This window comes from Pimephales promelas, chromosome 6 (assembly GCF_988280905.1).
Source record: "Pimephales promelas chromosome 6, fPimPro1.hap1.1, whole genome shotgun sequence".
Lineage (NCBI taxonomy): Eukaryota > Metazoa > Chordata > Actinopteri > Cypriniformes > Leuciscidae > Pimephales > Pimephales promelas.
The window spans coordinates 195,001-211,919 of record NC_142774.1 but is presented as its reverse complement, the minus strand read 5'-3'; the positions used below and the strand labels follow the sequence as shown (position 1 = coordinate 211,919).

At 46.7% G+C, this 16,919-nt stretch overlaps 2 protein-coding genes across 2 annotated transcripts in view; one reads left to right on the top strand and one right to left on the bottom strand.

Moving 5' to 3' along the window:
* Positions 1-2,489: 2,489 nt before the first annotated feature.
* On the top strand, positions 2,490-9,172 carry cdc37 (cell division cycle 37 homolog (S. cerevisiae)). The gene is made up of 8 exons (XM_039682045.2): positions 2,490-2,750; positions 3,515-3,796; positions 5,678-5,783; positions 5,999-6,114; positions 6,275-6,397; positions 6,830-7,012; positions 7,442-7,513; positions 8,677-9,172. Exons 1-8 carry the CDS (start codon positions 2,643-2,645, stop codon positions 8,806-8,808), a joined length of 1,122 nt encoding a protein of 373 aa, XP_039537979.1. The 5' UTR covers positions 2,490-2,642; the 3' UTR covers positions 8,809-9,172.
* An 803-nt stretch (positions 9,173-9,975) lies between these two features.
* ears2 (glutamyl-tRNA synthetase 2, mitochondrial) overlaps positions 9,976-16,919 on the bottom strand; it is an 8,259-nt gene continuing 1,315 nt past the window's right edge. Inside the window, exons 3-9 of the mRNA XM_039682044.2 lie at positions 15,736-15,925; positions 12,372-12,844; positions 11,849-11,957; positions 11,012-11,165; positions 10,781-10,911; positions 10,562-10,694; positions 9,976-10,106 (exon numbers count right to left, since the gene is read on the bottom strand). Coding sequence (XP_039537978.2) covers positions 10,023-10,106; positions 10,562-10,694; positions 10,781-10,911; positions 11,012-11,165; positions 11,849-11,957; positions 12,372-12,844; positions 15,736-15,925 — 1,274 coding nt within the window. The 3' untranslated portion in view covers positions 9,976-10,022. The remainder of the gene's footprint in view (positions 10,107-10,561; positions 10,695-10,780; positions 10,912-11,011; positions 11,166-11,848; positions 11,958-12,371; positions 12,845-15,735; positions 15,926-16,919) is intronic.

Sequence of the window (16,919 nt, the reverse complement as noted above, 5' to 3'; positions counted from 1 at the left end):
ATTTAGGGACGTGGGGGAGGCGGAGACTTGAATATTTAGGGACGTGGGGGAGGCGGAGACTTGAATATTTAGGGGCGTGGGGGAGGCGGAGACTTGAATATTTAGGGGCGTGGGGGAGGCGGAGACTTGAATATTTAGGGGCGTGGGGGAGGCGGAGACTTGAATATTTAGGGGCGTGGGGAGGCGGAGACTTGAATATTTATGGAAATGGGGAGGCGGAGACTTGAATATTTAGGGACGTGGGGGAGGCGGAGACTTGAATATTTAGGGACGTGGGGGAGGCGGAGACTTGAATATTTAGGGGCGTGGGGGAGGCGGAGACTTGAATATTTAGGGACGTGGGGGAGGCGGAGACTTGAATATTTAGGGGCGTGGGGGAGGCGGAGACTTGAATATTTAGGGGCGTGGGGGAGGCGGAGACTTGAATATTTAGGGGCGTGGGGGAGGCGGAGACTTGAATATTTAGGGGCGTGGGGGAGGCGGAGACTTGAATATTTAGGGGCGTGGGGGAGGCGGAGACTTGAATATTTAGGGGCGTGGGGGAGGCGGAGACTTGAATATTTAGGGGCGTGGGGGAGGCGGAGACTTGAATATTTAGGGAGAGCCCGGTACTGTCGACCAGATGACTCTACACACTGCACTTAGTGGAGTGTGTGTGTGTGTGTGTGTGTGTGTGTGTGCACGATAAACGGCCATCTACTACAGCCTGCAGCTTTAAGCACTTGGATAACAAGATACATGTTATACCACATATTTTTTTGTGAAGTGAAACATGTTCTGTATTCAAAAAGATCAAGGGCTTTTGATAAAACATCAGGGCTTAAGCCCCCAAAGAGAACATATTCCCGTGCGAGTAATGATCAGTAATGTGCTGTTACTCCATCTATGCTCAGCAACACACGCTATAATGACAGACTCTCGCAGTGATGGTGGTCGGTACAGTGCTGCTAACTCACCCTAACTGCACTGAGAAACCTTTCACAAATCAGGCTCAGTCTAAAGTGATAATCCAGCGGGTGTTATAATCTGGGTGTGTATTATAACTTGATGTTAAACGTGAAGCACACCTATTTTCGCCAACCGGTTTACAAGAGTTTTGCTGCGAACAAATTCCCAAATGAAGTGTAACGGAGGCCAGCTAGTAGTTGCTGTGCAAGTAAACCTCACTCCTCTGATCTCAAGACGCCGGAGGCTGCAGTCTTTAGCCTCCTTGTTAGAGCACCTAACTCTCATGCCGGAGACCCGGGTTCGAGGCCCGCTCGGAGCGGGTCGAGCGGGACCCAGGTGTAGGGGTTACAGAAGCAGGTGAAGATGAAACTGGTTCGGTCTTCAGAGTGATGGACAGCGAGGAAAGCCTTGCTTCGTCTCATTCATTCGGCCTGTTTCGAAGGAAGCCCTGATTTATCCTTCACTGCCTTAAATCACCCACAATCCTTTGCACACATTCAAATTCACAAGAACAACCTGATGAAAAACGAGTCGGTCCTGCTTGATTTTATTATGAAATGTAAGAGAAAAATAATGTTTTCTGTCATGAAAGCATAGATGTTTTATTTTGCTGTAAATAAATAAGTAAGCCACTGGGAGAACGCAGGCGGCTGTCATAGGGTGACCAACGTCCCGTTTCACGTCCTGTCCTGGCCGATTTTTATGATGGAAATGTCCTGGTTTTCAGAAAACTGCTGGGAAAGATCAGGTCTTCAGCAAAATATAGATGGACAAACAAGGAGGATGAGGAAGAAAAACAGGATGAAGAGGAAGAAAACTAAAGATAGAAATATATTTTGTTAGTTCGTTTTTGTAAGTTTGTGAGAGCTTTTTTTGTTCAATTTGGAGGTATTTCTTTGAGTTATTTAATATTATATTTATTTTCATAATACAGAAGGGACATTATTTCTATCATTACTGTATTTCATTCATTATTGTTGAAACCTGTCATAATAAAACATGTTGAGTAACCTCTGAGAATCTGAATTTGTCTTGTAATATAACAATTTTCTATCCATCCAGAGGAGGCATAGCCTACTTTAAATGTATTGAAATTAATAAGGCATCTTTGAGTAAACTTTGAGTATCAAATTTGCTGGGCCGAGTGTCCTGGTTTTCGGGCAATCTTTCATTAATAGAAAGCCAGTTAATGTAAAGATACATGTAAAGGTAATACATCAAAAATTAAGTTTTAATAGTATTTTCGTGATACTACACTGCTGGGGGCGGGAACATGTGTGACGTAGCCATGCGCTCTTACTACAGCGTCTCCTTATGCTGAGGAGGACAGTAGCCTAAAGCCTATGGAGTGGAGAACTGGACTGGGAAGAGCACAGTCTCGTTAGGACACATTCTCGGACTCTCGTTAGGACGCCTTCTATTCTGGAGAAACACCTTTTTACTGTCTATGAGAAACACCCTACAGCCTACAGTACAGGCGTGCGTGAGTTCGGCGCAAGAGAGTGACGTGCCACTATAGCGCGGCGCTTATTCATGACGTCACTGTATAAGCGGAAGTGAAGGAGAGTTCCAGAAAGAGCGGCGGGTGCGCGAGATTCACCAACACACACAACTATAACAATAACTACTGTAATCATAATAACAGAGCGATACTGTACAGTATTAAAAGGTGATAGTATCACTGACTATCCATCATGACGACCATCGATTACAGTGTGTGGGATCATATCGAGGTTTCTGATGATGAAGATGATACTCATCCGAATATCGACACTCCGAGCCTGTTCCGCTGGAGACACCAGGTACACACACACACACACACTCTCACAAAACTTCATCATACAGCATTGAGCAGTGTCCACAGGGTAGGGTTATTGTTTGGGAGATTTTAACTGTTCTTTAGATGGACAGCAATCACGAAGAACCTCATAGTCCGTCAGCAGATGTGTTTAGAACATTGATAGTTTATTATGATCGTGTGGATGTTTGGAGAGAAGCTTTTCCTGATGTAAAACAGTAAACATGGATAAAAGTAAGTTTGAATAGGGTTTCTGGATGTTAAAAGAAGTGTTGTGACAGTTGTATTCTTCTCAGACCACCGTTATATGTCTGTCAATGTTGATGATCTGCACACCGCACGTTTACATGTCCCTTCTGTCTTTAGCCATGAGCTGAAGCAGTCTGAGCCAAGTCTTCTGCGGTGTCCAGCGGTCAGTCTGCTGTCTGCATCGCCGTTTGACCCTTTTTGGATCCGCTGCCAAATTAAAACGTTTAATTATAACGAGTGCTGTGAGAAAAGGCTATAAATCTCCAACATCCTCACATTCACAGCCTACTCCTACTACTACTACTACTACTACTACTACTACCACACGTGAGCTGATGTCTGGTGCTCCTCAGGCTCGGGTGGACCGTATGGAGACGCTCCTCAAGCTGTGTGTGTGTGTGTGTGTTGGCCTCATGTGAGCTGATGTGCTCCTCAGGCTCGGATGGACCGTATGGAGACGCTCCTCAAGCTGTGTGTGTGTGTGTGTGTTGGCCTCATGTGAGCTGATGTGCTCCTCAGGCTCGGGTGGACCGTATGGAGACGTTCCTGAAGCAGGGCGAGGAGCTGGAGAAGAGCCTGATGGAGAGCCGGAGGAAGCTGGAGGAGGCGCAGCGCAGGGTGAAGGAGCTGAAGGAGGCGGGGTCCACAGACCAGGGGGAGGAGCTGAGTAAAGCCCAGGCGGAGGAGAAGCAGCTGAGGAAGGAGGAGCGGTCCTGGCAGAAGAAGATGGAGGAGCACCGCCGAGAGGAGAAGAAGATGCCCTGGAACGTGGACACACTCAGCAAAGAGGGCTTCAGTAAGGTGCGACACACTACACACTACTACACACCATACTCACACACACACTATACACTATACACTATACACCATACTCACACAATATACACTACACACCATACTCACTCACACACACACACACACACACACACACACACACACACACACACACTATACACTACACTCTATACTCACACACACACTATACACTATACACCATACTCACACAATATACACTACACAGCATACTCACTCACACACACACACACACACACACACACTATACACTACACTCTATACTCACACACACACTATACACTATACACCATACTCACACAATATACACTACACAGCATACTCACTCACACACACACACACACACACTACACACTACACTCTATACTCACACACACACTATACACTATACACTATACACCATACTCACACAATATACACTACACACCATACTCACTCACACACACACACACACTATACACTACACTCTATACTCACACACACACTATACACTATACACTATACACCATACTCACACAATATACACTACACAGCATACTCACTCACACACACACACACTATACACTACACTCTATACTCACACACACACTATACACTATACACTATACACCATACTCACACAATATACACTACACACCATACTCACTCACACACACACACACACACACACTATACACTACACACTACACATAGGGCTGGGAGATATGGCCAAAAAAAATTATCACGATAATTTTTTTTATATCAGTCGATATCGATAATTATCACGATATATGTCAAATATTTTTTTTTCAAGATTAAAGGCAGATTTTTGCAACTAAGTGAAAGTTGTATAAACCAGAGTGTTAATTGTGTTTTTAAACTACTCTTTAAATTTATGTTCATTAACAAAAACAGTAACATCTGTTTTTTTTTTTTTTATGTAACAACCACATTTTTATTTGGTAAAAAGTAATATTCTGACTGTTTGAGTTGTATTCAAATTAACCATTGGTCATCCAGTATCATGCATTTTGATCATGATAACCACAGATAAAACCAGGTATAGCCTATAACTTAGCTCCTCACTATCATGGCATAACTTTATGGTTTCTTTTATGGTATTTTTTGTATGAAAAACAACAGCCTAACAGCTAAATATACATTATTAAATACTGTACTTATATTCCATTAGTCATAATACATTGTCTACATTAATAATATTATACAATTCAATATGTATATCCCACATTTCATGGTGCAGTTAATATTACCAGGCTAACCTTACAGTAAATCCATGGTAGGCTAAATGGATTCAGTATCAATTCAGATTCTGACTGTATCGTTGCACGCAGTGTTTCTCCTTTTTGTCAGCGGTGTTTCATCTGCTTTTAAACTGGTTTAAACTTGACATTTGTGTTCTTCGCTGAACTCAAGCGCTTCTCACCGGATCCCGTGAGCAAAACGATCAGAGGCGCGTCTGCGTCGTAGGCGTGATCGAGCTCGCGCTCCGCTCAATGCACTGCCGTTTGGACTTTGACCCGAGCGGATAAATGCTCCGTGTGCCGCGCGCGGTTTAAATGAGTTTCGTTCCGCTTTTTTTGACGCATAAACATTATCGAACATTTATCGACCTCTTGATATCGTTTTATCGAGCAAAATTATATCGCGATAATTATCGTTAACGTTTTATCGTCCAGCCCTAACTACACACCATAATCACTCACACACACACACACACACACTATACACTACACACCATACTCACTCATTCACTATACTCTATACTCACACTCACTCACACTCACACACACACACTCACTCACACTCACACACACGCACACACTCACTCAGATAAATAACGCCCCTGACGCTCCTGTGCTTGTGTTTCAGAGCGTTGTGAATGTGAAGCCTGACAAGCAGGAGGAGACAGAGGAGCAGAAGGAGGAGAAACACAAGACCTTCGTGGAGAAGAACGAGAAACAGATCAAACACTTCGGTGAGATGAAGCACAATATCTGACGAGGGCGGGGCTTTAACCTGTCACTCACATGAGATCCACCAATAGCAAACCACAACCAACCAATCAATTCCTCACAGACACAATCAAGCCCCGCCCACATTTGATCTTGTTTCAGAAGTTTGGCTCGTAGATCAGTGTCAGGTCATTCGCTGCCGTTCTCATGACGTGTGTGTGTGTGTGTGTGTGTGCAGGGATGCTGCGCCGCTGGGACGACTCTCAGAAGTACCTGTCTGATAATCCTCATCTGGTGTGTGAGGAAACGGCCAATTATCTGGTCATCATGTGCATCGATCTGGAGGTGGAGGAGGTAGCGCTGTGTGTGTGTGTGTGTGTGTGTGTGTGTGTGTGTGTGTGTGTGTGTCACTTTCATCTATACAGCGCTTTTAACAATGTAGATTGTTGTAAGCTGTTTTACAGTGATAATAGGAAATGAACAGAAGGTGTGTGTGTGTGTGTGTGTGTGTCAGAAACACGCGCTCATGCAACAGGTGGCGCATCAGACCATCGTCATGCAGTTCATCCTGGAGCTGGCCAAGAGCCTGAAGGTGGATCCGCGCGGATGCTTCCGCCAGTTCTTCGCCAAGATCAAGGTGTGTTTGTCCGTCTGTACCCGATAACCGCACTCGTTCACTTCAGCTGCTCTTCTCTTTAATGGGCTGCTTTGTTCTTTTAATAACAAACAGTAATAGTTCACACTGTGTGTGTCGGTTACGCCCTTCTTCGGGAGCAACAATGAAGGAGGAAGCAAACGATTACGTCTTTATTTACACATTCTTCATAACAAAGTGTGTCTCGCAGTCCACCGCAGCGCCGCTCAACGGCTCGGTCGGCCAGCGATCCATGTGACAGAATGGAGCGCAATTTCCAAATATTCAAAATATTAAATTAAATATCCTACCTTTACCCTCCTTCAAAGACTTTTTTTTCACAATCATTAACACGAATCCTAATTGCTGTCCAGATTGTTCCAAATCCAAATTTAGTTCGACGAGCCCCCGTGACGGTGTCTCTGTGTGTTTCAGACTGCAGACCAGCAGTATCAGGACGCGTTTAACGACGAGCTGGAGTCGTTTAAGGAGCGAGTGCGCGGCCGGGCGAAGATCCGCATTGAAAAAGCCATGAAGGAGTACGAGGAGGAGGAGCGTCAGAAGCGCCTGGGTCCCGGAGGCCTGGACCCTGTGGAGGTGTACGAGACCCTGCCAGCGGTGAGACTCGCACACCACTCTCTCTCCTCTATGTACCTACCGTTACCATAGTAGTGCCGACTCTCAGCCTTCAGGAGAACGTTCAGCACCACATGCTATATATGTTCTCAATATATAGTGAAATGTCGCTGGTTTAGTGAGATTAATCAGAATAATCATCATCTAAGCAGTCATTGGTTGCATCCTAAAGGCTGTTCTGCATAATTTTACAGGAGATTTCTGGTCTTTTCAATAAGAATCTGTACGATCATCAGTAAAAACGTAATGTAAATTCACTCGGTTTTTAAACAGAAGTCTGCTCGGTTTGAAAGTGACTTAGGGTGAGCAGCGTGTCTTACATCTACACTTCTGACAGTGGACCTTAATGCTATTTTAAAGGTTCTCAACGCTTCTGTCATAGCAGTGATTCTTCTGTCTTCATCTCCACAGGAAATGCAGAAATGCTTTGATGACAAAGACATTCAGATGCTTCAGGACGCCATCAGCAAGATGGACCCCACGGTCAGTGTAGCATGAGTCTGACCAGGGTTGGCAAATGTACCGGTACTTGGCGGTGTTGTGAGTGTGACTGTAGTACGAGTGTGGCGGTGTTGTGAGTGTGGCGGTGTTGTGAGTGTGGCGGTGTTGTGAGTGTGGCGGTGTTGAGTGTGGCGGTGTTGTGAGTGTGGCGGTGTTGTGAGTGTGGCGGTGTTGTGGGTGTGGCGGTGTTGTGAGTGTGACTGTAGTACGAGTGTGGCGGTGTTGTGAGTGTGGCGGTGTTGTGAGTGTGGCGGTGTTGTGAGTGTGGCGGTGTTGTGATTGTGGCGGTGTTGTGAGTGTGGCGGTGTTGTGAGTGTGGCGGTGGTACGAGTGTGGCGGTGTTGTGAGTGTGGCGGTGTTGTGAGTGTGACTGTAGTACGAGTGTGGCGGTGTTGTGAGTGTGGCGGTGTTGTGAGTGTGGCGGTGTTGTGAGTGTGGCGGTGTTGTGAGTGTGGCGGTGTTGTGAGTGTGGCGGTGGTACGAGTGTGGCGGTGTTGTGAGTGTGGCGGTGTTGTGAGTGTGGCGGTGTTGTGAGTGTGGCGGTGTTGTGAGTGTGGCGGTGTTGTGATTGTGGCGGTGTTGAGTGTGGCGGTGTTGTGAGTGTGGCGGTGTTGTGAGTGTGGCGGTGTTGTGGGTGTGGCGGTGTTGTGAGTGTGACTGTAGTACGAGTGTGGCGGTGTTGTGAGTGTGGCGGTGTTGTGAGTGTGGCGGTGTTGTGAGTGTGGCGGTGTTGTGAGTGTGGCGGTGTTGTGAGTGTGGCGGTGTTGTGATTGTGGCGGTGTTGTGAGTGTGACTGTAGTACGAGTGTGGCGGTGTTGTGAGTGTGGCGGTGTTGTGAGTGTGACTGTAGTACGAGTGTGGCGGTGTTGTGAGTGTGGCGGTGTTGTGAGTGTGGCGGTGTTGTGAGTGTGGCGGTGTTGTGAGTGTGGCGGTGTTGTGAGTGTGACGGTGTTGTGAGTGTGACGGTGTTGTGAGTGTGACTGTAGTACGAGTGTGGCGGTGTTGTGAGTGTGGCGGTGTTGTGAGTGTGATGGTGTTGTGAGTGTGACTGTAGTACGAGTGTGGCGGTGTTGTGAGTGTGACGGTGGCATGGCTCAATAGTGTATGAGTGCCTTGTCTCTCGTCTGATGATGTCCGTCCTGCAGGAGGCCAAATTACACATGAAACGCTGCATCGACTCGGGATTGTGGGTACCGAACTCACGTGTGGACGAAGAGGGAGATAAAGGTGAAGCCGACGAGCCACAGTATGAGGAAGTGAAGAAGGAAGATCAGTGATTGCTCCACACACACATACACACACACACCGAAGGCCAAAGCAGATTCCAGTTTGACCCACTGCGATGAAGAGGAGGCTGATGGGTCTCTCCTCTTCCTCTGTTCTGTCACTGTTGTTGTTTTATTTATGTGTTTGGCCTGTAGCGTGAGGCGATTCACTTTCAGCGCTGCCGTATTTTCTTACTCTGTTTCCCACAGACGTTTAGCATGAATGGATGTGCAGAAATCTGCAGTATTAGACGCCCCAGATGAACACTATTAATGAACTGGTGTAGTCTGGTTTTGCCTCTTTTAGTTCAGATCGCTCTGCTCTGTTAGTGCTGATGCTCAGTTTGTCAGAATAAAATCGTGGGCTGATGGGCAATCTGTGTCTGAGTGTCTGTCTGTGTGTGTGTGTGTGTGTGTCAGCAGTAATGATGCCATTATTACAGTCTTAATGAGATAACGGAAGAAACGTGTCAGTGTTGAGCCATTGATGGAATTTTCTGACTTTGTGTTTTCACTGTTATACAGTAGGGGGTGCTATTTCTAGTTCAAGTAACTTCAAGTATTGATAAAAGAATAATTGATGAAGCTAGAACATTTTTATTTGTTTAGAAGTAGAGACTGTGTGTTCATTTATTAATACATCTAAATAATTTGGGGGCCTTGAAAGTTTTGTGGAAAAGAAAAGAACTAAATGATGATGTATAATTGACTTGTTAGTATGAGTTTGTCTGCTATTTTAAGGACACTTGATGAAATAATCTGTGAGCATCTGCAGTGTTTCAGTGATTAAACACACACCAGAATACTCCATGAAGCAGCAGCGTCTCAGTGTGTGTGTGTGTGTGTGTGTGTGTGTGTGTAAGCAGAAGAGCAGCTCTTCCCTTCATTTCTGCAGCGTATGTTTGGTGACAATCGTCGAGTTATTTCCATATCACTGATACTACTGTAGGGTTTTCCTGGTGTGCTTTTGCCATTTTATTAGTTATGAATTAATTGTATTTTACTTCAGTTTTGTGTTTCCTTTGGCAGCTGTTGTCGTTTTTACATTTCATTTCAAGTAATGAAAATGTTCTTATGTTTGTAGTTTGAGTTAATATTAACCCTGTTTGTGTTTAATGAAGAGCATCCTGAGTGAAAGACACGAGCCTCATCTAACAGCAAACACACAGGAGCCAGACGTCAGTATTTACATCCGCTTTATTCCACACAGCCGAACTCGCTTCCAGTCAGGGTTCGAGAGCCTTCTGAAGACGAACACACACCTCCCGCTCACCCAGAGCGAGCATCATCTCCGCCACACTGGGACCCTTCTGCAGACAGAGAGGAGCACTAGTGTTATCAACGTGTGTGTGTGTGTGTGTGTGTGTGTGTGTGTGTGTGTGTGTGTGTGTGTGTGTGTACCTGCTGTGCGCTCAGGGCCAGTCTCAGCACCCTCATCACACTGCTGTATTTGGTGTTCAGTAGTGTGTGTGTGTGTGTGTGTGTGTGTGTGTACCTGCTGTGCGCTCAGGGCCAGTCTCAGCACCCTCATCACACTGCTGTATTTGGTGTTCAGTAGTGTGTGTGTGTGTGTGTGTGTGTGTGTGTACCTGCTGTGCGCTCAGGGCCAGTCTCAGCACCCTCATCACACTGCTGTATTTGGTGTTCAGTAGTGTGTGTGTGTGTGTGTGTGTGTACCTGCTGTGCGCTCAGGGCCAGTCTCAGCACCCTCATCACACTGCTGTATTTGGTGTTCAGTAGTGTGTGTGTGTGTGTGTGTGTGTACCTGCTGTGCGCTCAGCGCCAGTCTCAGCACCCTCATCACACTGCTGTATTTGGTGTTCAGTCCGCTGGCCATCAGCTTCAGCTCAAGGTTCAGTCTCTCAGTGGATGAGAACAAGCCATCGGCTCCAACCAGCCTGAGCACAAACACACATTCACCTGCTGATAACACACACACACACACACGCAGACATGTGAACACACTGATAACACGTATGCTCACCGTATGACGGCCGCTGCGATGTCGGCCGCCTCCGCGCTCTCGATCTTCAGCGTCTGCAGCGAGACTCGAGGACGGACCCACAGGTACGAGTGCGCCTGATCCAGCAGCTCCCGCAGAGAGCAGATGTGGCCCTGACACACACACACACACACACACACACACACACACACACACACACAGGTGTTCAGTACCTCACTATACTCTCTCTCACACACACACACACAGGTGTACCTTGCGCAGCTGCAGGACTCGCTGTATGTAGTGCGGCTCCAGAACGGTGTGGTCGCTGATGTCAGAGCCGTGTGTGTGAAGCAGTCGCTGTCTCAGCTCGTCCTGCAGCTCCACACACTCATGCTGATCCTCGATCCGGCGCTGCAGATGAACCCTGCGTCACACACACACACACACACCCCGTCCACATCAGCTGAAGCAGTGGACCCGCAGGAGAGGACGTCAGTCTGTGAGTGTCTTCTTTTCTCCTCTAGATTTTAGCGCGACTCTTCGTTACGGTGTTACAGTGGCTCAACTATAAGTTTATCAAGCGTCTCAAAGAGGCACAAAATCTCTACCTTCACCTTCACCATGACGGTTCCTGCTGGGGGAATGATCTGCCCAACTCAACCAGAGCTGGAGTCAGTAACCGCTGAAGACGTATCTCGTTCAACAGCACTTGATTCAGTCGTACTAACACTTTCTCTTTTCTCCTCTATTCTTAAAAACAAAAACAAAAAAACTGTGTCGCATTAAACAGAGGGGTCATAGCACTGTTAGTGTTAGTCTCGTCCTGCTGTTAGTTTCACTGCTGCTATCGTTCTCATTTGGAAAAAAGCGTCCGCTAAATGAATAAATGTAAATGTAAGTGACTGATCTCTAAATCTAAGTCTGTATTACACACACTCTCTACTCCGTCACGGCTGTGGAGGTTTCGCTTCTATACCAACAGAGGCACAGATCTGACCTGACAGTTGTGTAATATCTGACTATTTCCTGAACTACACACGTACAGTACAGGGATAAGAAAGGGAAAATTAGGATTCTGTTGATCTTTATTTAGGGAACAAAACAAACCTGTTGAACTCGTTGAGTTTGTCCAGATCCAGCAGAGCCGAGTGCGTCGTGATCTTCGAAATGTTAAACTCTTGGATTAATTCATCTAGACGTCGACCGATCGGATTACCTGCAGGAACAGCAACATCGAATGATCTGTGTGTGTGCAGCGGTTCGTAACTTTGGTTTAAAAAGTGGGTGGGACAGGTGTGTGTGTGTGTGTGAGTCACTCACTGCTGAAGCCTGAGCCGGCGTGTGTGTGTGTGTGTCTGTGTGTGAGAGAGAGTGTGTGTGTGTGTGTGTGTGAGTCACTCACTGCTGAAGCCTGAGCCGGTGTGTGTGTGTGTGTGTGTGTGTCTGTGTGTGAGAGAGTGTGTGTGTGTGTGTGTGTGTGAGTGTGTGTGTGTGTGTGAGTCACTCACTGCTGAAGCCTGAGCCGGCGTGTGTGACGAGGTCCAGCAGGCTGTGTGTGTGTGTGAGTGTGTGTGTGTGTGTGTGTGTGTGTGTGTGTGTGTGTGTGTGTGTGTGTGTGTGAGTCACTCACTGCTGAAGCCTGAGCCGGCGTGTGTGACGAGGTCCAGCAGGCTCTCGGGCAGCACGCCCCGCTCACGGAGGCTCTGGATGAGTGTGTGTCCGTGGCGTTTGGAGAGTTTGCTGCCGTCGGCGTTGAGCATTAGCGGCAGGTGAGCGTACGCCGGCGGGCTCCAGGATAGCGCGCGGAACAGCTGCAGGTGTTTAGCGCTGGAGATCAGCCACTCGGAGCCACGCAGCACGTGACTGATGCGCATGTGATGGTCGTCCACCACACTGGCCAGGTGGTACGTGGGAAACCCGTCGGCCTTCAGGATCACCGGGTCTCCCTCCACCGACGCCACCTCGTGACAGGTCCAGCCGAACACCAGGTCCTGGAACGGGTCCGCGCCGGAGGCCAGCCGGAAGCGGACCACAGGGGGAACACCAGACGCTAGCTTCTGCTGAACCTGATCCTGAGTCAGGTGTCGACAGCGGTTATCATACCTGAGAGACACACACACAGGTCACACACTCGGAGAAGGGGATTCTGCAGCCTTGAGAAACTCTAATCCTCTAATCCTCGTCTTGCCAGTATTCTGAGGGCAACCTTTGGTGCGCACCGGAGCTTTGGTAGAGTGGAAGGAACATTGACATTTCTGGGGCCAGTATAAGTAGAGGAGAGGTACGCTCTCTTGAGGTCACAGCAGGCATTATTAAAAAGAGGTAATGTCAAGCTGCCGACCTTGACTATAACTTTGTGTAATCAATTTTGTGAAGTCGTTATGGACACAGGCAGTGCCCCATTAATCCAGGAGTTAATGTGGATGAGCTTGAAGGATGAGACCGAGTCTTGGCAGTCCTGTTGGGGACAGACATTTAGCCTTGCCAACAGCCATACCCAGAGGGCATTAGGCAAAGTTACTTGGGAGTGTACCCTGCAAGGATGCACAAACCAATGGGAACTATCCATCATGAGATGAGGACCTAGCTTTTCCTTGTTCCTTGTGACATTTACATGCAGAGTCAAGTTGGATTTGACACATTTTCATTGCCTGGACAAAAGGAAACATTACATATGTTGTCTTGTTATGACTGACCAACATCCGTTAACAACAGTTGCCATCAAGGATCTGGTGGGTCTTGCTGATGCCCCCCGGACAGAGAAGAGGCGTTGTTGCTGTTTAATTGGCCAACCGTCTGTATGGCTTAGGTCATGCCTCCATCATTAAGCACCAGGGGCACGTTCAAGTTCAAAATGGTGAACAGCGTTTGGCTACTTTTTCCGGGTTGAACATCATGTTTCCTGGAAGCGGTGTGTACCGGTGTGCAACGGGGTTTGACATACGTCTTCTCTTGTTTGGTGGGCGTGTCAGGAGGACGGCAGTCCAATCAGCAGCAACATGTATATAAAGCACGCGGTATTAAAGTGAACTCGCACAATGGGCTCAAGGAAGGGGAACTTGTCTGGGTTCGTGCTCACCAGAGGACGCATTAATGGCCAAACTAGCTCCTGAATGGCATTGGCCTGCCAAAGTTTTGAAACAGTTGAATAGCTTAAATTACAGAGTTGTGGTGTCGACCGAACCCAAGCAAGTTGAGACATACCATGCAGAAAATCTGGAAAGGTTGTACGGCCAGGCCAGGCCTTCTCCTGAAGGGGGGGGTCTGTATCAGTTTCAGGGAACTCGCCTATCTTCTATGGTAAATTTAAGTTATAATTTTACTCCTGGCCATTAGAGGGCGCCATTACCAGGTAGAGTTCTCTAGGTCAGAGAGTAAAAGGAAGAGGAAGTGTGAGTAAGGGACACCTGTTAGCTGAGAGTGTTTGCTCTTCCCATGCTTTCATTTGGAAAACCTTTTTTCGAGGAACATTTGTGTTCTACATCTCAATGTGAGTTGATTTATTTGTTACTTTATCAGGTTTATAGTGGAAAATGTTTCTTGCTTGTTTGCGGTTTATTGTTAGTCTTGTACAGATGTTTTTTGTATCTCCTTGATTTTGAGGACATCTCAACTGGTTCAAGTATGAAACGGATTATTCTCTGCAATTGTGGATTATATCTGAACTCTTTTACGAACTGCCGCTGTTCTTTGGATTAGCCTTTGTTGGATGAACTTGGATTACATTCTTCATACATCCTAACATGCACAATGGTGAGATGAACCAAGGACATGAGACCAACTCTGAATGCCAATGTTCATGCATATGTAAATGTAAACGTGTTTTTCCGTCATGTTTGTGCATCCTCGGGGCCTTCACCAGTCAAAAATGGGTTATGATAGAATGTTTTACACTATACTTTCCATTCTTGAGAGTAGAAATGATGCGTGACCACCCTTGTCATAAAACATGCAAATGAACGAGGCTTGACAAGACAACGAATTGTAAACTCCCTCCAAAGGGCGCAGTTTCCCATTGGCTCACACACCTCCAGAGGGTGTGACATCTGACGCTTTTCCACTGCGTGGCACGACTCGGCTCGGTTCACTTTAGCTCAGTTTGCTTTTCCACTGCAGTTAGCACCACTTCAAAGTGGGCGGGATTATAGTCTGACCGTTATAGTTTATCCTAGGGATGGGCAACGATTAATCGCATCCAAAATAAAAGTTTGTGTTTACAGAATACATGTTTGTGTAGTGTGTATAATTAATTTGTGTATATAAATACCCACACATGCATGTATATATTTTATATATATTTATTCACAATTAATATTATATATAAATATAAATATTTGATGTATTAATAACACATTTTTCTTAAATATATACATGCATGTGTGGGTATTTATATATACAAATTAATTATACACACAAATGTATTATGTAAACACAAACTTTTATTTTGGATGCGATTAATCGTTGCCCATCCCTAGTTTACCCGCTCCTCGGCAACCACAAGAGGAACGTCTGCACTTTGTCCACTGACCACGATTCAGTCATTTCCTTTTCGGAAGTTTTCTTTCTTTCTTTTTTCTTCAAGCTAATCAAGCAAGTAGTGTTAAAACAGCTGCTACAGCACTGGCTGTTACTGGCTATTTAAATCTAGCGGATTTGATGTCTCACAAATACAATGACGCTGGTACATCTGTCTGACTCTGAACAATCAGTGATCTGCAGTGTGTTCACGTCACATTTTAGTATCGGTACGGTACGCTTGGAACCTCAACAGAAGTGGTACCATTTAAAGCCAGCTAAGCTGTACCGTACCATGCAATGGAAAAGTGTCACAAGTGAGCCGTACCAAGCCGAGCTGGACCGGACCGTACCATGCAGTGGGAAAGCACCAATATTCACATTTAAGATATCTCTCTCCCTCTTGTATGTGTGTGTTTACTGCAGTACATGTGCGTTTACAGAGGTATGTGTGTTTACCACGGTGTGTGTGTGTTTACCGCGGTGCGTGTCCGCTGCGCTGCGCCTCCCTCTTCAGCAGCTCCAGCCTCTGATGGGTGCAGAAACAGTAGTAGGCGTGGCCTGTGTGCAGCAGTGATGATGCGGCCTGTGAGTAGAGATTGAGCCGCTCAGACTGAACATAAGGCCCATAATGCCCTCCTCTGCGACTGCTCTCATCTGGAGGGATTCCTACACACACACAAACACACCCCCGACTTAGACTTAGGTGTGCACGATATATCGACTCAATATATCACGTTATCACATTGCCCGATATTATATCGAAAGTCTTACGATAATGATTTAATATTTGGTTTATGATGCATCCCGTCCGACATGCACCACTTGAAAAATATGCGTTGTTTGGTAGCGTTGCATTTCCCCAAACTCATTCTCTGGTTCTCCTTCTCCGTAAACATGAAATCAAGGAGAGGGTTAACTTTTCATGCTAGTGAGTGCAGTGAAGAGTGCAGTGAGGAGTAAGAGCATAGTGAGCGCAGTGAGGAGTATAGTGAGCGCAGTGAAGAGTGCAGTGAGGAGTAAGAGCATAGTGAGGGCAGTGAGCAGTATAGTGAGCGCAGTGAGCAGTATAGTGAGCGCAGTGAGCAGTATAGTGAGTGCAGTGAGGAGTATAGTGAGCGCAGTGAGGAGTATAGTGAGTGCAGTGAGCAGTATAGTGAGCGCAGTGAGGAGTATAGTGAGTGCAGTGAGCAGTATAGTGAGCGCAGTGAGCAGTATAGTGAGTGCAGTGAGGGGTATAGTGAGCGCAGTGAGGAGTATAGTGAGCGCAGTGAGCAGTATAGTGAGTGCAGTGAGGGGTATAGTGAGCGCAGTGAGGAGTATAGTGAGCGCAGTGAGCAGTATAGTGAGCGCAGTGAGCAGTATAGTGAGTGCAGTGAGGGGTATAGTGAGCGCAGTGAGGAGTATAGTGAGTGCAGTGAGCAGTATAGTGAGCGCAGTGAGGAGTATAGTGAGTGCAGTGAGCAGTATAGTGAGTGCAGTGAGCAGTATAGTGAGCGCAGTGAGGAGTATAGTGAGTGCAGTGAGCAGTATAGTGAGTGCAGTGAGCAGTATAGTGAGTGCAGTGAGCAGTATAGTGAGTGCAGTGAGGAGTATAGTGAGTGCAGTGAGGAGTATAGTGAGTGCAGTGAGTGCAGTGAGGAGTATAGTGAGTGCAGTGAGC

What these genes read in the sequence shown, in the direction of transcription:
- cdc37 (XM_039682045.2), top strand. Translation starts at nt 2,643, where the DNA reads ATGACGACCATCGATTACAGTGTGTGGGATCATATCGAGGTTTCTGAT. An exon ending in TCGATCTGGAGGTGGAGGAG is followed by an intron (nt 6,115 to 6,274) that starts GTAGCGCTGTGT and finishes TGTGTGTGTCAG; the next exon opens with AAACACGCGCTCATGCAACA. An exon ending in TCAGCAAGATGGACCCCACG is followed by an intron (nt 7,514 to 8,676) that starts GTCAGTGTAGCA and finishes TCCGTCCTGCAG; the next exon opens with GAGGCCAAATTACACATGAA.